This window comes from Vanacampus margaritifer, chromosome 1, assembly GCF_051991255.1.
Source record: "Vanacampus margaritifer isolate UIUO_Vmar chromosome 1, RoL_Vmar_1.0, whole genome shotgun sequence".
Classification (NCBI taxonomy): Eukaryota; Metazoa; Chordata; class Actinopteri; order Syngnathiformes; family Syngnathidae; genus Vanacampus; species Vanacampus margaritifer.
Genome location: NC_135432.1, coordinates 24,683,374 through 24,709,377, shown reverse-complemented (window position 1 = coordinate 24,709,377; position 26,004 = coordinate 24,683,374). Strand labels below are relative to the sequence as shown.

At 40.3% G+C, this 26,004-nt stretch overlaps 4 protein-coding genes across 6 annotated transcripts in view; 2 read left to right on the top strand and 2 right to left on the bottom strand.

Moving 5' to 3' along the window:
• The window catches only part of phactr3a (phosphatase and actin regulator 3a), a 34,016-nt gene extending 25,515 nt beyond the window's left edge, over window positions 1-8,501 (bottom strand). For all 3 annotated transcript variants that reach the window (XM_077550702.1, XM_077550712.1, XM_077550721.1), the window contains exon 1: window positions 8,193-8,501. In XM_077550702.1, the coding sequence (XP_077406828.1) occupies window positions 8,193-8,466 (274 nt within the window). In that variant the 5' untranslated portion in view covers window positions 8,467-8,501. The remainder of the gene's footprint in view (window positions 1-8,192) is intronic.
• A 534-nt stretch (window positions 8,502-9,035) lies between these two features.
• Window positions 9,036-19,033, top strand: pigt (phosphatidylinositol glycan anchor biosynthesis, class T). The gene is made up of 11 exons (XM_077586115.1): window positions 9,036-9,427; window positions 10,780-10,957; window positions 11,101-11,225; window positions 11,581-11,681; window positions 11,810-11,984; window positions 12,060-12,157; window positions 12,241-12,397; window positions 12,532-12,732; window positions 15,615-15,780; window positions 16,844-16,927; window positions 17,009-19,033. Exons 1-11 carry the CDS (start codon window positions 9,088-9,090, stop codon window positions 17,256-17,258), a joined length of 1,875 nt encoding a protein of 624 aa, XP_077442241.1. The 5' UTR covers window positions 9,036-9,087; the 3' UTR covers window positions 17,259-19,033.
• Window positions 19,034-19,520: 487 nt separating this feature from the next.
• On the bottom strand, window positions 19,521-20,601 carry wfdc2 (WAP four-disulfide core domain 2). Its single transcript, XM_077586139.1, has 4 exons — window positions 20,443-20,601; window positions 20,185-20,328; window positions 19,938-20,075; window positions 19,521-19,836 (listed from the first exon to the last, which is right to left on the bottom strand). Exons 1-4 carry the CDS (start codon window positions 20,537-20,539, stop codon window positions 19,703-19,705), a joined length of 513 nt encoding a protein of 170 aa, XP_077442265.1. The 5' UTR covers window positions 20,540-20,601; the 3' UTR covers window positions 19,521-19,702.
• A 1,162-nt stretch (window positions 20,602-21,763) lies between these two features.
• Window positions 21,764-25,709, top strand: LOC144064004 (uncharacterized). Its single transcript, XM_077586127.1, has 2 exons — window positions 21,764-21,940; window positions 22,431-25,709. The coding sequence occupies exons 1-2, from the start codon at window positions 21,821-21,823 to the stop codon at window positions 23,526-23,528; spliced, it is 1,218 nt and encodes a 405-aa protein (XP_077442253.1). The 5' UTR covers window positions 21,764-21,820; the 3' UTR covers window positions 23,529-25,709.
• The last annotated feature ends 295 nt before the right edge of the window (window positions 25,710-26,004 follow it).

The window sequence follows — 26,004 nt, the reverse complement described above, 5'->3', positions numbered from 1 at the left end:
CAGGCCTTACAGTATGTGTGTTCATATACACGACAACGGCAGGATGACAGCTGGTATGTATTGTACTGTGCACAAAAATGAGGTCATTGTTTGATATGTTGTTTTAGCAAATGCGAGATTAGATGGCTAGATTCGATTTATTGGTCTCTGTAGGGAAATTCATCAATTCTAATGACCATGTACAATTATTGTATTATTTGTGACGCATCACAAGTTACTCTAAGGCTCAATCCTAATTCACCTCGAAGCCTTACACTTTAAACCAGTGTTATACAAACCAAGACCCACCATTTATTTTTCAGCCGCCCGTGGCATATACTAAAAACGACATTTGACACAGCCCGCTAGGCTAGTTAAAAATAAATGTATTGTACAGCTTTTCTAGATATACAACAATCTAAGTAAACTATGACTAAAATGATAACAATAATATGGTGAATAGAGATAGTAATTTTTTTCAAAAATATTTCAATTTTAGAAGCAAAATTGTTTCCTCCTTCTGCTCTTTCTAATTTATAAACATTAATGATCCTCAAATAACTGTGTTAATTAAAAATGGTCATCTTACTACAGTTTTCATTTGTTTTGGTTGGACGAGATTTGGTCATTGTTCATTTGAGGGGTGGATCTAGTCTGGTGGGATACAGGCCATCCCAAACATAGGCTTGCCCAATCCTTGTCTCGAGGTCCAGAGTCCTGCAGGTGCGTCCTCCAACGCACCTGATTCGAAAGATCAGGATCATTATCAGGCTTCTGCATAGCTTGTTGATGAAAGGAATCAGGTGTGTTGGAGTATGGAAACATCGAAAACCTGCAGGACTCCGGCTCTCGAAGAGCAGGATTGGGCAAGCTTGACTTGCCTGTTATGTAGTTTTTCCCAAAATAACTAGAAACAAAAACAAAATAATGGCTTGCTTGTTCAATTGATGTCGGTGTGTTTAATAAATTAGTTACGTAATAGAAAAAATCGATTTGGCAATATATCGCAATATTACAGCGCGCAATTCTCGAATTGATTTGATATGCGACCAAATCGATTTTTAAACATAATTTTTTTTATGGAAATATTAAACAAAACGTCTTACTTGGTTTAGGATTCACACATTAAGCATGGAAGAATTTTATATTAATGGAACATTAAGCCTTAATATTTTATTTCAGTGCTGTTAAAACATGAAACAGACTGCAACCTGTTTGTTAAACGCAGTGGCTCAGTTATAAGGCAGAATTTTCAGATAAATAAATACATTTTCATACAACTCTTACAGTGTACATGTACAAGTTTACCGATGAGTATTTTCAAAATTTGACATACAAAAAATCACAATAATCAATTTATAGATTATTTTCGGGATTAATCGAATCGAATCGTGACCTATGAATCGTGATATGAATCGAATCGCCAGGTACTAGGCAATTCACACCCCTAATATATATATATATATATGTGTATACATATATATATATATATATATTTATATATATATATATATATATATATATATATATATATATATATATAGATACATATATATATATGTATGTGTATACATATGTATATATATGTATGTGTATACATATGTATATATATATACACATATATATATATATATATATATATATATAGAGATAGATAGATAGATACAGTGGAACCTCGAAGTTTGAACGTCTCGGAACTCGTACAATTCGGAATTTGACCAAAAAATCTGATTTAAAAAAATGCTTGGGAACGGATTAATTGCATTTAAATTATTTCCTTTGGGGAAAAATGTTTCGGGGGTTGAACAATTCGGACTTTGCGAGAACGAATTATGTTCAAACTCCGAGGTACCACTGTATATATATATATATATATATATATATATATATATATATGCTTTTATGCTGCCTTCAAATGAAAAAGTTTGGATACCCTGCCTTAACCTTTCCATTGTTTCCTTTTCCTGCTTCCTGGTTTGTGGTTGAGGTGAAGGAGTGAGTACAAGTGCTGTTTGAAAGTGTGGGAAGTTGCAGGTGTTATGTCTTGTTAACAAGCATTTGATGTATTCACCTTACATAGTGCTGGCTTATGCATAATTGTTGGTGGCCAATTTGATTTGGTTTAATGATGAATTTTGTGGGATGTTTTTTCACAGAAATAAACCCGCAAGTAAGCAGAACTGCTCATATAGTGGTCCAATCTCACCTCTCCATTGATCGACCATGGATAATATTCATGACCTTTTTATGGGTTTGTTAACTTTATAATGAGATCGGAGATTTTGTAGGCAGCAGAGTAGAATTGTGGATTGCACGTGTGCCCAACAGTTTTGAGGTTTGGGGTTCGAATGTGTGCTCCAGTCTTCTATGTGTGAAGTCTACATGTTCCTCCCACATTCTAAAAACTTGCATGTTATGTTTATTGATTCTAAATTGTCCTTGGGTGTGAATATGAGTGTGAATTGTTGTTTGTCTACAGTATATAGGCCATGTGATTGGCAGACAACCAGCCCAGGTGTACCCTGCCTCTCACTCAGTCAGCTGGGATAGGTTCCAGCCCACCTGATAGCCTAATGTGGACAAGTAGTACCGAAAAAAAGATGCTGTGAGTCCGTTTCACTTGTTCAGTGTCGGAGTTAGTAGAATAATGCCGCCTGGGGGACTTGCTGTATTGCAGACGTCTGTGTGGATGTTGCTCAACTTTCTAAAGCTGATGTTATGTTGACCTTTTTACAAACAGCAAACTAGACATTATTTGCAGGATTCGAGTTACATGTCAGGCTTACATACATGTATTAGAATCTTTAGTAGACAGCCCCTTTTTTGACTGACTGGTCACTACTAAAGTGTATACAAGTGCTTTTGTAGATGCAGTTTAAAATGCCGTGCAAGTGTAATTGGCCGCCACAGATGTCATCCATGCACAAAAATAGTGCATTCCATGTGACTCATTTTTATGAATAATACTTTTTACTCAGTATAATAAAGTATTCCCAATAAAAAATAATAATTCTTGTTAACTGGAAAAATAAACAAACTCTGAATATCGACCAATGGTCTAACCTCCTCACAAAAAATCACATTTTAATGGAAAAAATATCTGCCTCAAATAAAAACCAAATATCAAAATTTATAGAAACATGGTCTACGTATATAGAATTGTTTAACCTAATTCTGGTTACTTAATTCTGCCTGTTAGAGAGAGCCACCACATCGTGATAACTTGATGTTTCTGCATTTGGCAATTTATTATTATATTATATTATTAGTATGGGATTTTTTTTAATAGGTTTTAGGTGACCTAATGAATACACACACACTCACACGCACGCACACACACATTCACATACAAAAAATTTATATATATATATATATATATATATATATATATATATATATATATATATATATATAAAAGGAGAGCAATGATGACATGTCAAATCGAATGAACAATACTGAGCTCTCCAGAAAAAGAAAAAAAAAAGTATGTCCAATAAAATAATACATTTTGACATGAATATATGGCCACCACAGAATTAGTGTTTTAGTGGGAGGGAAGACAAGTGTGCTTTGAAAACTTGGTTGTAATTCAAACCATATTCATGATAATCCATTAATCAGTGATAATGCTTAACCCTAACCCTATGAGATGCTCGTTATTCTCTGCAGTTGAGTAAAATATACACCCCCGGCGACAATGCGGAAATACAGAATGTATGTTTTATGAATGGACCAGAGGAGAAATGCCAGTCGGCTCCCTGAATAATTTTGAAATATATTCATGAGCTAGAGAGTCCACTCTCAAACACTCAACACCCTCTCTCTAAAAAAAGGAAAAAAAGTGTATTCTTGCTACAGACAGTCACAACTACCACCATGCAATATTTAATAAAAAGTTGTCATGTTTCAAGACTGACGAGGAAGCGGCTCAGATCCACAACTTGACTTAAGTGTTTCCTTGAGGTCTCTGTGGGGATGTCTGTGCATCACTGAAGGAGAAATGAATAGCTAATCCAGTGAGGAGGATTCTACCAACAGGTGGCTGTGTGTGACTGAAGCGCGCTCCCTTGAAGCTGACCATGACTAATGAGTGACTGTGGTGTGAAGAGCTGCCTGCAACAGGAAATAGGAAGTGAAGACTTAATAAGGCTGCAGGTGTGTGCCGGGCTGGCTCACGGCACATTTACTGAAACCACACACTATACTTTGTTTTTTCGTACATGATGTACAGTATGTATGTACACATGTACATTTGTGCTGCATATGGAAAATGGTCATGGAAATGCACATTGATCTTATTTACAGTAGCTTTTAATGCAAGAGCTATAATTGCACGAAATAGAAAATGATATGAGAAAAAATGAAGCCCTTATTGATTCAGGTACTGTGTGAACTGAAGACAGAGAATGGTTCTTTCTACTGTTTCTTTCCACAGCCTCTCAAGCCAATTGTAAACCATTCCTATGTCAGTAATTCCAGTGGCACTGAAACAAATAACACATTGTTTAGTTCATTAACAAACCAACGAAGACCTTGTTATATAAGGCTTGATGGCTAGGAATTGTATCACTGTACAGTATATACAAAACCTGTCTGATTTGATTGGAATCATTTTCAAGGCTTGTCAACAAACTAACGATGCTCATTGCTGCAAACACGAAAGATATGCTAATCTTGGGTCAATTGCAGGTGAGTGAAAGAGGATCATTTACATTGCATGCAGAAAAAATTCACGATTCACTTTTTCCACATTTTTTCCACGTTACAGACTCATTCCAAAATAAAAAGCCACCCCCGCCCCACACACACACACAATTTCACGCAAGATCCCATAATGACAATGTGAAAAATAGGGATTTAGACATTTATTATGAATTTTAAAAAAACATGTACATATGTATTCACAGCCTTTGCCACAAAGCTCAAATTTGAGCTGAGGTGCATCATGTTTCCACTTGTCATGTGTGAGGGCTACCACCTGTGGTAAATTCAGTGATTGGACACGATTTGTCCAGGCACATATCTGGGGAAGGGTTCAAAAAAAAAATTCTGCTCCAATGTGCACAATGGTCTCCATCATGCATATAAAAGGAAGGAGTCCTAGAGCTGGCCGTCCATCTAAACTGAGCGATCAGGTAAGAAGGGCCCTTAGTCAGGGAAGTGACCAACAACTCACTGGTCATTCAGCAGTCTTCTGTGAAGAGGGGAGAACCTTCCAGAAAGACAATCATCTCTGCTGCAGCACTCCACTAATCAGGCTTGGGTAGAGGCGTGCCACTCATTTGTAAAAGGCACATTGCAGCCTGCCTGGAGTTTGCTAAAGGACACCTGAAGGACTCTCAGACCATAAGAGAAAATTCTGTGGTCTGATGAGACAAAGAACTCTGGCGTGGATCCCAGGAGTCTTATTTGGAGGAAACCAGGAACTGCCCATCACCTGACCAATACCATCCTACACTGAAGTATCTTGTTGACAGAATCATGAAGTGGAGAAGCCCAGACTTGAATCCGATTAAACATCTGTGTTGAGATCTAAAAATGGCAGTGCACTGACACGCCCATCCTACCGGAAGGAGCTTGAGCAAGAGTTGCTGCATAGAAGTGTGACAAGCTCATGGGATCAATAAAACTTGAGGTGTAATTCCCACCAAAGGTGCATCAACAAATGATTGAGCAAGGCTGTCAATACGGACATCTGATGTTTATTTTTGGTTGTTTTTTGTGACCTCTGTTTTAAAATTCATGTATTCCATTTTGGAATGAGGCTGTAACATAACAAAATGGGGGGAAAGTGAAACGCTGAGAATACTTTCCAGATGCACTCTAAGAAGAGATCAGCAGTCAGCCCGGACTGCTTGATATAGACTCAGGCATTGCAAGCGCATGCAAACAAAACTTTTATTTGCCACCATCAAAGTGTTAAATGATACATTTAGTAGTATTATCTACTAACAACAAACCTGCAGCCCTCTTGCTTAATGCTTTGTGTAAGATTTGTCAGCGCAAATCTTACTCAAGGACACACTGAGGAAATTTAGCACATCATTTGTCTTCAATGATTGGTGTCCTCTCAACGCCATTAGCTTAGTCAACAATATGCCATGAAAAAGTGGGACTTTCAAGGAAAGGGACAAGTCATCATTCAGAGAATGTAAAAGGTCACGTCAGATGACATGAGGTTGTACAGTGAAGCGCTACACTGGTGCCTAAATATCTTCAGAAAACATTTGTAAATATCAATGTCAGGTGGAAACTTCCTCTGTCCAAATTTGGTCAATTTAATGTTGTCACAAATTGATACTTTATTTGGGCTGTTTTGTTATTTTATTTTAATTGTATATTTATTTTATTTTTTCCCTTTACAAATTATTGACCAACATTTAGTGTTGAAAAGGGCTTACTCTCTTTGATGATGTTATTGACTCGGCAAATGTGCTGTTTTTTTCTGCTGTCCTTAACAGTGATATGAAGGTCATAACATATACAGTACAGTAAATGCTAACCTGCAGCTAACATTCTCTTTTTACAATTCACTGACTTTGCATTGTATAAAAAAAAAGTGCACATTTTAGAGCGGCCCTTTACTGTGATCAATCCAAATCATACCAGTACTGTAATCATGCACTTCATTCAACGTCTCGCTTGATAAGTATATTGATTACGATTTGTACTGACATAGTGAGGGGCACTAATTTTCTCATTGGATGTTCTCAGTTTTTTTTTTCTCAGACTGATATTTGTGCCACATGCTTACTATGGATAGATAGATAGATGTCACGTCACACTTGTGTCCGCCTATGCATCTGATCTGCGAAGGCCACAACTGTGTTGAGGGGTGTTAAAGTAATCCTTTGGCAAAGACCGGTGCCCCAGATGCAACTGTGGTGATGAGCCTCATGCAGAGGGTGGGGTGGGGTGGGAGGGTCGTCCCAGTGTAGGTCACCAGACCAGATGCGGTCCCTGCAGATGCACACCAACTGTACTTGATGCGTGTCATTAGGCATCTGTTGGAAGGTAGCCTACTGTAACTTCGCCACGCTGTGCACCACTGTAGCGATTGTGTGTGCATGCTCCCTGATGACTTTGGCCCTCGTTAGCGTGGCTGATCTGCCGAGGCGTCAGTGTTGTTTACTCAGGTTGCGTCAAGCACTCAGTGTGATATTAACACATCCGCCAATGTGTGAATTAGATCTTCCAAAAAGAGATCCGGACACAGCGAAGGTCCATTAAAAACCCAGTGTTGGACAGCATGAAGGGAGCAGACAGGTAAAATTTCATGGATGCGCAAAGCTGGGCTCATTAGTGAACAGTTGAAAGGTGAATGTCATGCTTTTTTCTGCCTGCATCATTCAGTAGAGCATCCTTCGTCATGTGCGTAAAACTGTGTGGGAGGAAGCACTGACTCTTAACAAGCCCACACAATGTAACTACAAATAGCCTCACTTATGTAAAAAAAATAAAATAAAAAATGCTTTGCCCCAAATTTATGAGCATTTGGAGCTAAACCTGTAAACTTTACTTGCAGTTCACCAGGCTTTTGCCAAAGACCAACATGCAGAAGGATGACTAACACCAAGATAAACAGGGACTCCATGTTTGAAAAGCACACCTGCCGTGTCAATGGATCTGCAAAGTGATGGCTGTGGTGAATTGGGCATTCAGTGCTTCCATGGGTGGCATCACGTGACATTCATCATAACACTTAGGGGCTCAGTATGGAAAGAGACAAGGGTGGTGTCACAGGCTTGTCAAAGAGACTGAATAGTACGTCAAGATCAGTTTGTGCAAATGCAATGCCTGCAACAAAAACAAATAAAATAGAACCCGTGTCTCCTCAGTGGACAATGGGGGCTCACATTGTAAGGCAACAACTGGCTGCATTGTTTCATATCGATGAGTATGATGCACTGAATGAGCAACATGCATGCAAATGTGTGCATTGTGACACATTTGCTGATGCCACAGGCGTCTTTACACACATCTTCTTGCATAATTAAATCTGCAGGGAGCACGGCCAATGATGTGGTATAATTTTTTATATTTGGGTTCAGTCAACATCCAGTGTGCGGAGAAGGGGGTGGGGACGGGGGGCGCTTATCATCGCTGATATTTACCCGAATTGGAAGAAAGCATTTACGAAGAAGAAGAAAAAGAAAAAAAACACCTCTATGATACAAAAGACAAATACCCGGAAAACGACGCGTTTACCTTACCTGTGCCGTGAGCTAAATCAATCTCCGGTTCGGTGAGAATATTCGGGTCACTTTGAGATCTGCCTCGCTGCAGACAGCCGTCTAGTCCATCCGATGTGGCCATGGGTGGAAAGCGCAGGAATCCCGGATCAAATATTAAGAAGCCAAGCCGGAGGCGGGCAAGGTCAGGAGGAGGAAAGCAGCGAGCGAATGGGCTATTGATTCGCTCTGACAACAGCGGCTTGGAGCGTCTTTTAGGGATCCATGGCCGGGCAAAAGAAACGTGGATGTGCATGCGTGTATGCGTATGCGTGCGTGTGTATATGTGCGCGCATGTGCGGCTGCGTGAAGGGGGTAGGGGGTGAATGATGATGTGCCCCGCGCCCGTCCCTGTCCATTCTACGCGCACGCACACACACGGAGCTTAACAGGTTATATTTGATGTGTTATTATTATCACGTGCCGTTGCAAATAATAACCCAATATGACGGTCTGCAACTTGATGATGGTGATCTAGAAACCTGTTAACAGTCGAAAATGTTATTATTATGGCATGAATAAAATCAAACGCAACAAGCTTACTTTTAATACCAAACCAGAAAACCGCAAAATTACTTTTAATACCAAAATAGAATATCCTTTATCGATACAGCTCTGTGAATACATCTCAATATTACTGCTATATACAATAAATATTTTATTCGATTGAAGTTGAACCATATCAAGCGTTGGTGTCGTAATAAAGCACAATACAGTATGTTTGTGCAAAACAAAGCGTGAAGGGTTGCGGTCACGTGACTCCTCTACGCGAATGTCCATTGGCTTGTTGGTTTGACTCATGACGTAAAATCCGGAAGTAATATATCGTCACTCCTCCCGGGTTGACTACTAGTCAGTCATTGTAGTGGAGGAAGAAATGGCACAGCACAGGTGCGCTACAGTCTCCCTGCTTCTTATTAGTTTGTCGACATTAGTCGTCGCACACAATCAAGACTCGACACTGAACAATGGCCATCTTACCACACCGCAGCAAAACGGACAAAGTGTGAAGGAAACCACTGAGCAAACGTCCAAGGTTGGAAAAGGGACTCCTGCTAACAAGCAGGCACCTTCCGACCGGGTCTCTGCTGTTCCTCCGCGGCGGAAAGATGATTTTCAAGAAGAACTGGTCATCAGACCGCTTGCGTCGGCGGATATTTACGCCAGCTTTCAATTTCGAACCTTGTGGGAAGCAGATTTCAATGGAGAAAACAAAGGTACATTAGCGGTTAGCTACAAAGTTCAAAGCAACGAGTGCTGTCTTTGAAGCTTTTACACGTTTAAAATAAATACATCTAAACGTGTCTCAATAAAACTGAGCATAGCTGTGAAAGGATAGGTTTATACTAGGACTGGTTATACAATCTCCGCTTTCCACCGTTTCTTTGGGCACTATGCCTTTGGTAATCGATATTAAGCGATATTGTGACATATTTTTCATCGGGCGCCTCATACGCATGTGAAAATTTCTCCCATTTTGTTTCTTAACGGAAATCAAAGTCACAATTTGCTTTATATATATTTGCTCAATAGTCAAGTCAGCTTTATAGCACATTCATGGACAAGCCAGCTCAATTTGATTCACACAATCAAAGCATTTACAAACGGGTGACGACATCCAGAAACAGCAGAGAAAACAAAAGTAGCTTGCCAAAATTACATACGTTGACAACATTTATATTTATTAACAGGAGAGTTCAAAAAGAAAACATTTAAGATTAAATAAATAAAAGTATGTTTCTTAATTTACTTAAGAAAGATTTGAAAACCTCTGGTTCACAAAGCTCACAAATTGTATTGCAGAATAATTTGTTACGTTTTTTTTTTTGCATTATGGGTACATGAGTGGAAAAGTTCTATCTGCCACCTCTAACTTTCCCTGTGCCTGCCGTTCACTCGAGTTCCAACTATAGAAGCCTGACACAAGGCACACATCAATTAGTGTTGTTCCGATACCGTTTTTTGGCTCTCGATACCAATTCCGATACCCAGTTTTGCAGTATAGGCCGATACGTCCCGATACCTAATTTTTTTTCAACATGAAAAAGCTGTCCTGCCATTGGTTCAAAGCATTCAAGGGCCAATAGGATATCTTGGCTCGGCATGCAGTGAACACGTCACACATCAGTGAATGTCGTGCACAAGCAAGACACAAGGTGCTGCATCCAAAGTCCTATATTAGCGTCAGAAATAATGGTATCGGCATCGGAAAGTACTAACAAGTAACATGCCACTGTTTTAATGCAGTATCGGGGCCTCTCCCTAACATCAATGCTCGGCAGTTGCACTTTTCGATTGCTGAAACTTGAACTGTTGAATTTTCCTTCGGGAGTGTGCTGTAAGCATTGACGGAAAATGTTAAGCACGCCGAGATTTTTAGCAGGAAGTCCTGCCCCATCTGTTGTATGTAATCCAATACATAACCGTTTCATTGCTCTTAATATGAACTACTCTCCAACTCAACTGCGATCTTGTATAACTACTTTTTTTGAATGACACATCCATAGTATTTTTTAATATTTTGAATTTTGTTCATCACACACCATTTGTTTTTTCTTTTTCTCTGCAGTGTCCCACTACCGGCTGTTTCCTAAGTCACTTGGTCAAGTGATCTCGAAATTCTCTGTGCGCGAGCTGCACATCTCCTTAACGCAGGGGCACTGGAGGACCATGCAGTGGGGGCTGCCCTATAATTTGTCACCCCCTGGAGCTGAGCTCTGGGTCTGGTTCCAGGACTCAGTAACAGAGTGAGTAGTCCTTTAGAAAGATGCCATGTCATAACCCTGTTTTAATTGCTAGCGGAAAAACAGTCTCTTAGGATCAGGTATTAGTGTTTTTGTTCATTCAAAAGCATGTTATAGTAAAGCCGTTATTTTCTGGATTCTTTCAGTGTGGATGGCACGTGGAAGGAGCTGACAAATGTTTTGGCAGGGATCTTCTGCGCGTCATTGAACTGTGACTCCACTAACAGCATTCAGCCCAGCGCCTCCTTCAAGCCACTGGGGATAGGCAATGGTACAATTTGACACTGTTCAGCACTCTTTGTATTATGTAAACTAATGATGTTAGCTCCTCACATTTGGAAATGCTATTATGGAGGCATTCCATTAGATCACAGTTTCTACCAATCACTGCAGTCGGGTAGCCTGGCTGCATCATGCTACAGGTTTGTGGTGGTAAATATTGGCCAAGTTAATTTCAAAATGATTGTCTATTACTAGTTGGTGTCATGTGAAAGTTACATGACAATATTAGAGAAATTAGCAAAAAGATATATCAACGTTGACCATTTCTACTGGACTGTAACTAAATTAATTCATTGATGAAAGTGGCTTTGCTTGATGCTAATTTTGCTCTGTCGTCCTCAAAGTGACCGACCACCGCTTCCTTCGCTACGCCACCTTTCCACGTGAGATTGTCTGCACTGAAAATTTGACACCCTGGAAGAAACTCTTGCCATGTGGCTCCAAGGTGCGTCTTGAATGTTCTACCATGCGTCCGTTGTCGTCATTTGCTCTACATTGTCTTGGGAAGTTAATGTTTCTAGCCAACATCAGCAAAGTCATCTTGTTCCTATTGTTACCACTTTGCTCCCGCAGGCTGGCCTTGCTGTGCTGTTGAAGTCGGAGAAAGTCTTCCACAGCAGTTTTCATTCTCAGGCAGTGCACATCCGCCCCGTGTGCCAGGACGCACGCTGCACAAGCACCTTGTGGGAGCTGAGACAGACGCTGAATGTGGTCTTTGACCTTTACACTTCCGGACAAGGCAAACGAGGTAGGAATCCCACTCAACAAATGTTTCAGCTTTGTTGGCCACGAAAATAACATGTTTTATCACCTTGTTCCACAGAGTGGTCTCTCTTCAAGATGTTCTCCCGCACCCTGACTGAGGCTTGTCCGCTGGCTTCCTCCAGTAAAGTCTACGTCGACGTTTCAGACAGTGCTGAGGTTCAATTTGGCACACTGAAAGTCTCGCCAAATGCAAAAATCCTTTCTGCACACATTGTAGAGTAATAGTAGGCATTTTACAGGGGGAGAATTTTGAGGTGAGCCCTCCTGCTCCACTGCCCAGCCAAGAAGTGGTGCTCGGGGACAGACGGACCTTCTCTGTCTACGACCTGACCCAAAAAAGCACCTATGGCACAACGCTCTCTCTCAACATTTTGATTCGCTGGAAAGCTAGTGAAGGTGAGTCTGAAAATCAGCTGGCTGGCTACAGCAGGAAATACACTTTAACCACTTCTGTTGAGTTGTATTTTGCTGTAGATGTCCTCACATAAGAAACTGTCAAAGCACCTTGTCCTCTTTCTGTCCTCCTACAGTTCACATGCTGCGGCCTTTGCTCCACGCAGAGCGCTATGTGGCGGGTTACGGGATGCAGACTGGAGAGATCCACACGCTGATATACAACAACCACCCGTACAGGTCGTTTCCTGTGCTGATGCTGGACATGGTGCCCTGGTACTTTCGTCTCTACATCCACACCCTCCGTGTCACCAGCAAAGGGAAGACTAACAGTCCCAGTGAGTAAAAAGCAACAGACTTCAAATGTGTCTGAAGCAGGTTAAAAGTTTTTTTTTATTACCGATTCGATATCGATACCTTGGGTTCAGTATCTGCCGGTACCAATCCATACTAAATTGTTTTTGGACTAGTCCCCCCAATAATATTCAATATATTTCCACAAAAAAACCTCAAATGCTTTTAGATGTTCTTTAAGATCTTCGAAATATTTTTTTTATTATTTGTAATTTATTGGAGTATGATTTTCATTCAATTTTTTCAATACATGTATTGAATGAATGTAATCATTACTTAAGTGACGGTACACTTTTATTTTCTTATATTCAAGCAGTGTTAATGTTTCAACTGTGCATAATGTGGCCAAGGCTCGCCTGATTCCAAGCGCATATGTTTACAAAATGAGTTCAATGTGACCAAGGCTCCTGCACCACTTGCTTCTGTCTACACACTGTCATGTCTGCACGTAAAGAAATATTCATAGCTTACATGCTTTTTTGCTCTTTATAGTAGTAGAAAATAGATGATCACCAAATGCCACCCATATGTACAAAATGCCATTACAACAGGCATGATTAATTACATTATTCTTTGTCTCGCCCGCCTCGGCAAACTCTGTTGCCGCTTCTCACACGGCCGTTCTTCCACTGCAGGAAAGCTTGCCGCCTCTTCTTTTTACGTCAAGTCAGCCGCTTTTCATTTCAAGTTCGCACTTTACGGTAGTATGCACAACGGGACGCTGGCGCGGAGAATGGCATCCGGTTTTCAAAATAAAAGTCATATTCTCAAAATAAAATGTTACTGACAAGCAGTTTAAAATATTCTTTTTTTCGCCAATCGCGGCAGCAGCGAGGCATGCCCCGCTTGGCCGGCGGTGAGACCAACCAGTCCCCGCTTGCTCCCGCGGAGGTCCCCCGCTTGGCCAGCGGTGAGTCCAGCCAGTCCCCAGTCTCTCTTGCGATGGCCCCCCGACGGCGGCGCGAGGGCTGCTTTCGTGAGCCAGCGGAACGGGGCCCGCCTCGCTGCCGAACGGCTTCCGCTAGCTGGCGAGGGGGGGCCCGCCTTCCTACCAAATGGCTTCCGATGTTCTCCCAGTGCAAGTTTGACAGACATTGGCTGAGCCAACTTAGCAAAGGGGAAATATTTACTTCACCATTCCCTGTTTCACCTCGTCATTGTAGACGTGAACATGTGCGTGCCCAGGAGATAAGCCTCTGTGGATCGGGACGATCGGAACCATTTTGACAGATACCAGATCCATTCCCCCCCCCCCCCCCCAATATCATCGCTAGTTTAAACATGTGCACTTGTAGAAAGGAATCCACAGTAATTTCTGGACTACAAGGCGTACCTGACTATAAGCCGCGCTAGCTAAATGTGGGAAATACTCGAGTTTGTTACACATATAAGCCGCACCCGACTTTAAGCTGCAGGTGTTTTAATGTTACCGCACCGGGTACCAGCTACTTTCTTTTTCGTAATGAGGGTGCAAATTGTCTCTCTCTCGTTCTATTTCTGCTACTGTATTTGGCTCACTTGGCTTGTTTTGCTCTGCCTGACTCTTGCGCTTCCTTTATAGTGCGCTCCCTTGTGATCTGATGGATAAGCCGCACCTTTGTATTAGCCGTAGGGTCGAATGCAAGTGAAAAAAGTAATGGCTTATAGTCCAGAAATTACTGTACATGTTCGTGACAGTTAAGATACCGTTTTCTTACATTAATACTGTCCAAATGCTTGATATTTCAGTTTGTCAATAGTAAAAATAATTAAATAAATAAAATAAGTTGTGCTGTCTTCCATGAAAGCTTATTAAAACATTAATGTAATTAATTACACTCTAATAATTATTCATTCATCAAAGCAAATTTTGGGTAATTCAACAATTTTGGGACCATTTGAACAAAGTGCAATTATGGAAATGATTTTTCAAGATACATTTTGAGCTAACAATCTTCACTAGCTACTAACTCATAATTTCAATTTGGCCATAGGAGGATCCTTTGTTGACATATTTTGGCGCATGCGCGGTTCGTTGTGTGGCAGGAAATGTTAGCAGGCTGTATAGATGTGAGGTACAACCATAAACTTAGCAGGCGAAATCGCCCCTATTGAAGCACTTTAACAACCGAAGGACGGAGGTGGTTTGCAGAGAAGCATAAATATATCTGTTGGCGACAAAAATTTAATTATTCAAAGCCCATGTGGGATGATGATAAATGTTGGTCTGACTCACCTGTTTCCTGGCCACACAGACATCTGCTTTGGGGACATTTATTCTTATTTACAAGAAAGCCCTGGACCTTTTTTCTTTCAAAGAACCTGGAGGCCTACGATGATTTTGTTCCGAGGAAAGTTGGGCCAGTCTTTTCAACCAATTTTTAGAAATGCACTGACTTCAGTGCAGTGTCACTTGTCCCGTGAAAAATTGAATATCAGAGCTCACACAATTCTTTTCAAATCCAGTCTTGGAGAAACCTGCAGTCATGTAGCACCTTTAATGTATAAAGTAGAAGCAGCTGTCACAAGTGAGGCTTGCAGGTATCAATACACAGATGCAGAATGTAATATTTATTCAGATAAGATGAACAAGAGTGGACTCAAGTATAAATAAATTTTAAATTTTTGCGGTCCCCTTCGGTGGGAATGTGAAAAAAAGAAGTTTGTATTAGGCCTCCAACAATTGATGGCACAAGAATGAACCATCTGCCTAGAATTGAATTAAATGTTTAGAAAAATCATGACTTCATCATACTACAAATCTCTTCCATCCTATCCTGTCCTAGTGGTGATCTTGTACTGACTATGTAGAATGATACAACGGCTTTATGTCCTATATGACTGATAAATCAAGACGATGCTTGTGCTCCCCCCGTCCCACTTCCAGGTTATATCCACTATGACCCGGCCAAGGACCGCGTGAAGCCGTCTATGCTGGAGATGATGGTGCAGCTTCCTCCCAACTCTGTCACTGAAGTCACCGTGGAGTTTGAGAGAATTCTGCTCAAGTGGACCGAGTACATGCCTGACCCCAATCATGGCTTCTATATCGGGTTTGTGTTTCTTTTGTTTAGTTGTTGGAGTTTTAAAAATGTCATCACATCACATTCACTTTTCCACAGTGCTGCTGATACTATAAATGTATTTCTAAAATCTCAGATTCAGATTATTGATTCCTAAAAGGGAAATTCCACAAGTCACAGCCTGTCTAAGAAACATGAAACTACAATGAGCAACAGAACGCAAATCCTGGGGGGTCAACTTTCAGCGCACTGAGTTTCTTAGATGGGGCGGGCATAAGGGAGGGGGGAACAAGGTTTAAAAAATTCATTTGAACCATTTCTATTAGTTGAACATTTTTTCCCCACTTTTGTTAGCAAGAGTATGAAAATCTATAATTGTTTTTATTGTACATTTAGAACAGATATAAAATTTGTGATTAATCGTGAGTTAACATTTAAAGTCATGCGATTAATTACGATTAAAATTTTAATCGCCTGATGTTCCAAATTTTTTATCTTTTCTTTTTCTTTTTAATTCATTCACTGCCATTGACGACTATAAATGTCAAAAATTAATTTGAACTATTTCTATTAGTTTAATATTTTTTCCCACTTTTATTAAGAGTATGAAAACCTAGAATTTTCTTATTGTGGATTTAGAACAGATCGAAAATTTGTGATTAATCTTGAGTTAACTAGTGAAATCATTACGATTACAAATTCTAATCACCTGATGCTCCAAATTTTTTATAATCTTTTTAAAAAATCTTAAAAAAAAAAAGAAAAGAAAATATTATCAAAAATTAGGGACGTCAGGTGATTAAAATTAATTGTAACTAATGGCGTGACTTCACTTGTTAACTCACGATTTGTTGAAAAACAACAAAAGATGATTTTAAAAAAATTAGGCGTCAACGGCAGTGAATGAGTTAAAAGGGGGCACAGCAAGAAAATGGAAAAACCTCAGCTCATAAAGTCACATGAACAGCAGAAATCTTAGGACTCACGCATTTGGGTGGGGTGAAAGGGGGAGGTGGTGTGTGACAACCAAGTCAGCCGCCGTTCCCCAGCAGGTGTGTAACCTATTTGTGTAACCTATTTCTCTGATGTTTAGGTCCTCTGTTATCAGTTCTCTTGTACCAAGCATTGTTGCCATGGATTCAAATGCCACACATACACGCCCCCTTTTCAACACTTTGTAAGTATTTTGTAGGTTTTCTGACTGTTCAAATTGGAAAGGTTGTCCTCTAATTCAATTGTGGGTTGTGTCTGCCTCCAGCTTCCCCAGCAAAGAAGAGTCCAGCTACTTTGTGCGCCTCTACACAGAACCTCTGCTGGTCAACATCCCTACTCCAGACTTCAGCATGCCTTACAATGTCATCTGCCTGACCTGCACGGTGGTGGCTGTGGGTTATGGATCCCTCTACCACCTGCTCACAGGCACTTTCCAGATTAAGGAGCCAAGCCCAGGACTGGCCAAACGGATCGCCAACGCCATCCGGAAAATGCGGGGCGTGCCGCCACTCTGAGACGTGGCCCGCATTGCTACCACTGGTAAAAAAAGCCCCGGGACATGTTTTAGTATTTATTTAGGATACATTTTTCCAGGATCATTCGCTTCTAAGGAGGTGCAAACAGACTTTGGATTGAATATGGAGGGCAGGATCCTCTGTAATTGTCAAGCATAAGGCAGCAGGTGAGCAGAATGTCTTGAGCTCATGATGGCCAAACAATGCTCACATCAGATTAATAACACTTGAAGTTTCTGCAAACATACATGGTGCAGTGTTTCCCAACCTTTATTTAGCCAAGGCATGTATTTCACATGTGAAAAATTTCACAGCACCCCATAAGACAAAATGTTGCAAAAATACATAAACACTGGAAAATTAGGTTGACTCAATTTATTCCCAAATGTACTTATTTGTTTTCTGTGTAAAATCTATGACATTAAGGTGGCTTCACTGGTTAATTGCACTTCTGCCATCTAGTGGAAAGGCCGTTTAACTGTTTTGCCTGCCACTACTTTACAGTTTGTCAGTGAGATACATGAACAAAGATACCACATAATCTTCTCTTCTTTTTTTTTACCAATTACAAAATGAAATGGTCCAGTGGTTGGGTATCACTACACAAATGGATTCTTTGCACGGTTGGTCGGAATGTGTTTTTGCTGCTAATTTATTTGGAGTTATAATTTTGTTTAATATTCAGGGTTCCAGAATTTCTTTTTTAATGGGCATACGGTGGATTCTAACCTTATAGGTGCACACACTGTAAATTGACTTGCAAAATATTAATCTAACTGATTTTTACTATATTATTGAGAAATGGGCTGAAGTGTAAAGTAGAAGTTTGTCAGCAACAAAAAGAAATTCAAGAATAATAATTTTTAAAACTCTACAGGTTGCACTGGCGCAAGTAGATGAAAGTTTTATTTCCGCTGCCTCAAATTTTCGGGCAAAATGCCACCATTTAGGGGCAGCCTGGAGCCCTGAATATCCATTCTTGAACTCAAGGCCTTAATTCTGACCGGTAACTACGACTCTATACCAAGTTCTTACTTTTTTCCACTCATGTCGGTATGTATGGTTTTTATTTGGCCAGTCGAGCTACATGCAAGGTACTTACTGTGACTGCCCATTTACGGGGCCATAGCCTGACATGAAGACTGACGATGTCGATTTTTTTTTACCATCTCGTGGTGAACTAATAGAATGCAATGACCGAAGTTTGAAGCATACATTTTGAGAGCATTCTCAGACTCTGCTAGCCTGCCACCGATTACTACTTTTGCTAAGTTTGTCTCCTTGGGGTATCCGTAACAGAAAGATGATGGTGAAGCATGTTGGCTCCTATAAGGCGCGGCGACCAATGTAATAGTGATTACTAAATCTACGATTATAAATTCAGAATATAATGTATTGATGTGATAGAACTGCATATTAGTACAGTTATTTTTTTAATGAATATTTAAAAGTAAAACATTTTAACACTTTAATCAGGTTCTGCAACTGTCAGCCTGTCCCATCAGGGGTCGCCAGACTCACCAGTCACATGTATGATTTGTTTTGAGTTTTTCGGCCAGATATTTTTTCCTGACGTAACCCTCCCATTTGTTTTTGTTTTTTTTAACATTCAAAGTCAAATGTCAGCCGTACTGCACGGAAAATAAGATTGTACACATGAAGATTCTGTAGCTACTTAATGAAGTGGAAGGGCAACCAAAAGCTGTCATTTTCTATAATTGTTTTTCTTTCTTATTAAATCTTTAATTTCATATTAAATTTTAAAATAAAACATGCATGCGTTTGTCGTCATTGATGACTACTATTCTTCCGCATTATGCATGCTTTTAAAGTGATCAACCCTTCCAATTATGAGCTGAGAAGAGGGTCACGTTTATGAATTGAATCAGTGTTGGAACTGGATTACTTCCCTCTCACTGCCCTCATTTATGTACCGTACTGTACAAGCAAACTCCAACAGGGCAGACAAACACAAGAGGCCTCTGTATCCAAAGCTCACCCCAGCACTTTAGGTCACTGTGTGGTGGTGGGGATGGGGCTTGCAAATGGTTTCCTCTTAAAGCTATTAAAGAGCAGCCATCAGATCAATGTATATGCTGACGTACCAGTACTCTTAATGAAAACTACCACTGACAGACGTGTTGAAGTTATATGTGCTGCTCCAGCGTCTAAAGCAGCTAAGTGTTGAATATAGCTACTAGCTATATTCTTAGAAGCATGTTTTTGCTCATGGCATGTTTTGTGACATTAAAGTGCAACACATTACTCATTTCCAACATTTATTTTTCGAGTACATATGAAATTAGGTGAATTTTGATCTAAATATTCTTATTTACGACAGTATGTGGCCATTTGAGGACATCTCTCAATATATTTGGAAGAAGACATAAAAATAAAAAGATCTGGCTCCTCTATTTTTTGTCATTAAGTTGATTGTTGTCCACTCAGCAAGGCTCACTGCAGGCATGACCACAGGTTGTCCTGCAGCATTTCTGCTCCCCTGGACACTGTCCGTCATGGTAGCAGTACTCTGCACACATGGGAGTTCCTTGGGGCAGAGTGCAGCGGCCTGGCTTCACTGACATGACACACAAAAACAATACATGGTTACAGAACAAAAAGGATCCCAACAGAATCATGACGCCACGGGGTACAGAAAACTTTCCCATTTTATCAAACCTTTGTAAGGTGCAATGCACTGATGTCCGCATCCGTTGTGGCAGCATTTCTCCTCATTGGGACAGTCACTGTCATCAGAGCAGAACTCGGCACACATCCCAGAGCCCCAGTTTCTACGAGGACACACTCCCGGCTTAGCTGAAAAGCGTCAACATCGCTAGATGAGCAGGTTTCAAGGGGAAAGGGTGCGTCCCATAGAAGGACACAGGAGGGAAAGTTCCATGAGGAAAACTATTATGGTTCATACTGAAAGAGGGAGGGACACAGACAGCGCCGCAATCAAAGACGCAACACTTGTGGTCCTCGGGACAGTCTTCATCACACGCACACCCTTTATGTGATGGCACCACTTTAAGAAGACGAGGGCATTGGCCTGCTTTTGGGAGAATTGCTGAGTTTAAAAAAATAAATAAAAATGAATTAGACAAGATAGTTTCAACTTACAGAAGTTTTATTTTAATTTTTATTTTACTAAAGATGACTACAAAAATTATATACAGCTTACCTGTCAAATTGCTGCCAGAATCCTGAGTGGAAACTGTGTTCAATTGCATAAATGCACCAAGTGCTAAAACCAATGCACAAACTGTAGACTTATCCATACTTGCAGTTGCACACAAGAATGTGCTCCTGTTGGGACAAACACAACCTGCAGGCTGGGGTAGCCCTGGAAGAGGATGCTGGGTCCTCGTGCCTGTCGGGTTTACATTTACATGCTGTAATAGTTTAATTAAAAATGTATTTGATTTTTTTGCTAAGCCAGTCAACAAAATATTACAAACAACCAACAATATTAAACAAAATCACATATATGCATTCAGAAAAATAATTTTTGAATTGTCTGGTCTCTAAAAGGGAAACTGTTTGTAGAAATTCAGATTTTTCCCCCCAATGTTCATTAATTTGAAAACCCCACTATTTCATCAACAATATGCAAAAAATGTTTATCACATTAATGTACAGTTTTCATATAACTATCGATAATTATATTACACTGATTACGCCACACCTTACAGGAGGCTGACATGTTGAAATATTAATAAAGCATAGTCTGTGTCTTTGTAACAAAAAGAGCTGACTCCACATCCTAATTAATAACTTCTTATTTTGTGATTTATTTCATTTTAATTACAGCAATCACTAAATAAATTGTATTTATTATTCGTTTATCGTTAGCCATTAAACAAGCAAATCGGTAAATTGATGTTATCATCGCCAGATACAATTGAAAGTAATTGTTCAGTCTTAATCCCATAAAATTTCACTGACTGACTGCGAAACAGTTTGTACGTCTCTAAATGAATGGGGCATATTCAGCCAATGATCCACTTCTTTCCCACATACAATATGGCGACTGCATTGATGTACGAATCAGATCCAAGGTTTTTTTGTTTTGTTTTTTGGCTTTCTTTATTAATTCAAACTCCAACATCTAATTCAAACTGAGCACACAAACCAGAACAGTCCTGTCAAACAAGACACAAGAAAAAAGAAAACACAAAAAACAAACAAAACAAAATATCTGAATCAGAGCCAAGCAGCTTAGATGACACGGACTTCCGACTTCCGACAGGAACGCGCAACCGAACTGGGACGTGCTTGCGCGTTGCAAACAAGAAACGGAAACAAAGCTGATGTGTGAAAACCAGGAAGTCGAAAGTCCCGCCTCCTCCGTGGCATATACCCCGTTGCATGGTGAGTGGGTCCAGTTTTCCGAGGCTGGACTGTATCGCTAGGTCAGTGCGTCACGTGTCACGTGTCACGTGTCCAAATATGGAACAAGACCACGGAAGTAGAAATATTAACTTAAGGTGGCGGTAATGCTCCTGAACGCTCGTTGCCAACCGCCATTCGAGGAAGAAGGGGGGGAAAAAACAATAACAATGGAGAAGGAGTCTGTGAAAATATTGCTCCTGACTTTGCAAGCTTATATTGGGACCCGTCATCGACTTCTTCAACTTCTCCGTGACATGCATCATCAGAGATTACGTAACAGGAAGAAGGTAACTTTTTTAAAGTAATGCTGTGTTTGCCACTGTGACATATTCTCGTTCTCTTTTGAAACGACGCTGTTCGTTGCCTCCCCATGAGAGCAGCTTGTGCTTTGCTTGTTATTGATAAAGAAAAAAGGGTTGCGTGTATGTTGAGAGATGCACCTTCAGAGCATATACAAGGTGTTTTATCAATCAGAAGGAAGTCTTATCAATAAAATCGGATATAAAACCGATTTCATCTGTCATTTTATATGTAAATCATCAAGATGGAGGGACAAGAGATAAAATATGTTTTATATTTATCATTTATAAGAGGGTTGCTCAAGTGTGTTAAGAATGAGAATGATTTTTATGAGAGCTTCAGTGGTAGTTTGTCTCGGGACAGCTTTGCAAAACAAGTTCACGTTTCTGTATTTCCTTCTTTGCATTATTTGAAATTTCATGGACTGGATTGGGAGGGACTAATAAATAACATGTGTTTGCCTGTCTGACTCATCAGGTGCTGTTGTGGCTCATGTCAAGGCGAGCGACACCTTCCGTGTGGATGCGTCCGCGTTCCCGGCACTGGTGGGACCACGTTGTTCCGGATTTCAGCCCATCGGAGTTCCATCAGAATTTCCATTTATCCAAGAAGTCCTTTGAGTACATCTGCAGTTGGGTGAGCAGTGCTATGGGGAGAAGGGACACAAAATTCCGTCTTTGTATCCCTTTTGAAAAGAGGGTTGCGATTGCCATTTGGAAGCTGGCCAACGGTGGTGGCTACAATGTCACCAGCCGTCTCTTTGGGGTGGGCCTGAGTACGGTGTACTTGTGTGTGCAAGACTTCTGCAACACGCTCATTAAGATACTGCTTCCCATCCACATCAGATCCCCCGATGCTGAAAAGTTGGTGGGGATGTCCACCTTGTTTCTTAGCACTTGTGGAGCACCACAGTGTGTGGGTGTAATCGGTGCTTGCCACATTCTAATAGCAACTCCAACTGAAAACCCCCAACAATACAGAAACCAGAAGGGCACATACTCTGTCATTCTTCAGACGGTTGTGGATGGAAAAGGACACTTTTGGGACATTTGCGTGGACTCTCCGGGTAGTGTGTCTGATGCCACAATAGTGTTACAGAAGTCACCATTGTGGCAGCTTCTAAGCGATGGCCGGTTGTTGGGTCAAAACAAAGTCAACATCTCGGGCTGTGATGTTGGCCATTACCTCATTGGTGGCTCAGCTTACCCCGCACAGGACTGGCTCATGACGCCCTTCCGGAGTACGAAACACCTGACTCCGGTGCAAGTCGCTTACAATTCCCGACTGAACTGTGCGAGATCTGTTTTACAAGCGGCCTTTAGGAGATTGAAAGGTCGATGGAAATGCCTCACGAAGAAACTAGACTGCAAAGTGGAGCTCGCCAACAAAATGGCTCTGGTCTGCTGTGTGCTGCATAACATTTGTGAGGAACATGGGGACGAGTTCCAGGAGGCGCGGCCTGCAAGTCTTGTGAACATTCCATCACCTGGTCAGATTTCACCTGAGGATTGTACTGCAGAAGGGCCTGTTGTTAGAACTGCATTGCTGCAGTATTTTAGCAGGGACAATCTGTGAAATTCATCCATCCATCCATGATGAGCTTTACGCCTGAACTTTAGCTGCCCGTCTCTAAACTTTGAATGGACGTGTCCAACAGATCAGTGGTACACTTCTTTTTGCACAACTTGCTTTTTCTCTAACAAGGAACGGCTAAATTCACAGTACATATTTATTTATTATAAATTTTTTAATTATTATTATTATTTGTTATTTTTATTTTATTTTTTTCTGGAGAGCTCAGTATGGTTCATTCGGTAATTTTACCGATTTGACATGTCAACATCATTGCTCTCAATTTTTTTTCTTTTTTTTATGTGCGTGCATGTGTGCGTGCGTGTGAGTGTGTGTGTATTCATTAGTTCACCTAAAACCTATTAAAAAATCCCAAACGGAACACTTCCAGCCAGAGTCGTGAGGCCGTCAGGAGATCAGAGGAAGGACCAAAGAAAGGAAAGTGAAATCCAGCAATTTATTTATTTATTATTATTATTATTATTATTATTAGATTTTCCAAGGACTTTAAACTTAGTGGCCACTTTCCTCTGAGTACATCCAGTTTCAGTATTGTTGATTAATCGTTACGTGTCGATTTGGTCTCGTGAAAATGTGAACAGCATGATCGAGGCCATTTAAATTTCATTTAGATTCTGATTGAATTTATTAGTCCATTCATGAATCAAACTACCTATTTTGAGATTTGCCATTGTATGATGCTCGTATAAAAATGTATACTGTGAAATAACACTAACCGAATAACAATCTTTTATGTCAAACTACAGTATTGTTATCAAAATCTCTCTTGTCAGTCTTAACTAAATCAATATTTGATTTCACTTTTCAAATTGGATCCTATTACATTTGTGAAGAAGAAAATCAACAAATAAAATCATTGGAAAGTATTGTTGACCTTTGAGTCAGCCATTTTTTATACTGCCTGTCCTCACTAGGGTACATACAGACAAACAACTTTTCACATTCAAACACGCAAAAGTGGAATTTGGACACCATACCTCAGAACTGTGAGGTGAACGTGCTGACCATTTTTATACCGCGCATACAGTTGAGTTTGGAGGGTACCCGATCAGAAAGGATCGAGTGCATTGGATGTCATTAGATGGAGGGGGAAGGTGTACCTAATGAAGTGTCCGCTTCTCGTTTAGTGTAGTCCATGGTTATGTTCTCATCACCAACCAACAGAGAGCGCTGCTGTATCAATAGAAAAAGTCCTACTCAAAACCAAATGGCGCTCTCCCTTCTTCAACAACAAACCACTTGCATTACTGTATTTCGATACGTAATGTTACTTTCCATTTTTTGCCTGATAATTAAATAATCTAATAATCCATTTTTGCCTAATAATTAAAGTGAAATAAAAATTAAACCATCAGTTTAGGTTTCAAATGATCAGTATCTGATAAGTACGGTGATGCGTTTCTCTGAAACATACCTGCGTAATCTTCAAGTTGTTTCATTGCAGTGTCTCTATGCAAATCTATTCGGGCTGGATTTGATTTGATTGACAGGTAGGTACACCCAAACCATCAAACGGGCTCAGTCTACTCCGTTAAGGGTTACGGATATTATACTCAGTGCAGTCAGCAGACAAGTAATTTTACCCCCAGGGGAGTAAAGACCATGCAATTTGGATGCCCAACTGCATTGCTAATTGCTAGCTCAGTCTGGGTTTTTATTTTTATTTTTTAACCTGATCATATTGTATGTTGCAACATGGCGGTGTGTAGTTCTATGGTTGAATGCTATATAATGATTTAATGGTTTTGAAATCTTTGTATAAGATTTTCTTTTGTGTACTTTGGAATGTATCATTTGTGCTCCCTCCCTTCAACCTTTTCTATTCCCCTCCATGCACCACCCCACCCCCACCCATGTCCTTGGGAATTCAATTATGGAAAAGTGTAGCTGGAAACCTTTCCTCTATGTATTCATGTAAAGAGGCTTGGCTCATGGATGATATTGTATGTCCTTGAAATGATATAGATGTTATCAGTTTCAGTACAGGCTGTCAACGTTGCACATGAGAATGATGTCGGGAATGGCAGTTCATATTGTACGTGAAAATATTACAATTTTAGATGTATCGATCAGGATCTGAAACTTGCAGTTAAGTGGAAGACAGGAACGGAAAGCACTTGCATAAGGGGTTATAGAAAGGTGGTGGTGATGGTAGCGGTGGCTTGAAAAGTCTGCCGTGTACAAAGACACGTAAATAAAGAAATGATTTTAAAAAAGGCTTTCTTTCATTGTAATCCAGGAGTATTTGAATAAACAAATTAATTAAACTAGCCTGCACAAAACAGATGGTCCACTTAACTTAATATTTTGCTGTTGAACTTTCGAGGCAATCTCTACAATCAGGTGAGTTCTTGTAACTCTCACTCTTGCACCTGTCGACAGCTATTTTTGCCTCCTTGTCGTGAGCAAACTGCTCCTGACAGCATGTTTCGGCTTCTTCCACAGATGTTCAATAGAA

Excerpts from the sequence above, each read along its gene's own strand:
- LOC144064004 (XM_077586127.1), top strand. The coding sequence starts at position 21,821 with ATGGAGAAGGAGTCTGTGAAAATATTGCTCCTGACTTTGCAAGCTTAT. Across the intron at positions 21,941-22,430 it reads GATTACGTAACAGGAAGAAG|GTGCTGTTGTGGCTCATGTC; the intron begins GTAACTTTTTTA and ends CTGACTCATCAG.
- pigt (XM_077586115.1), top strand. The coding sequence starts at position 9,088 with ATGGCACAGCACAGGTGCGCTACAGTCTCCCTGCTTCTTATTAGTTTG. Across the intron at positions 11,682-11,809 it reads TCTTGCCATGTGGCTCCAAG|GCTGGCCTTGCTGTGCTGTT; the intron begins GTGCGTCTTGAA and ends TTGCTCCCGCAG. Across the intron at positions 12,398-12,531 it reads TCGCTGGAAAGCTAGTGAAG|TTCACATGCTGCGGCCTTTG; the intron begins GTGAGTCTGAAA and ends GTCCTCCTACAG.
- wfdc2 (XM_077586139.1), bottom strand. The coding sequence starts at position 20,539 with ATGGATAAGTCTACAGTTTGTGCATTGGTTTTAGCACTTGGTGCATTT. Across the intron at positions 20,329-20,442 it reads TTCTGGCAGCAATTTGACAG|CAATTCTCCCAAAAGCAGGC; the intron begins GTAAGCTGTATA and ends TTTTAAACTCAG. Across the intron at positions 20,076-20,184 it reads CTGTGTCCCTCCCTCTTTCA|CTAAGCCGGGAGTGTGTCCT; the intron begins GTATGAACCATA and ends GACGCTTTTCAG.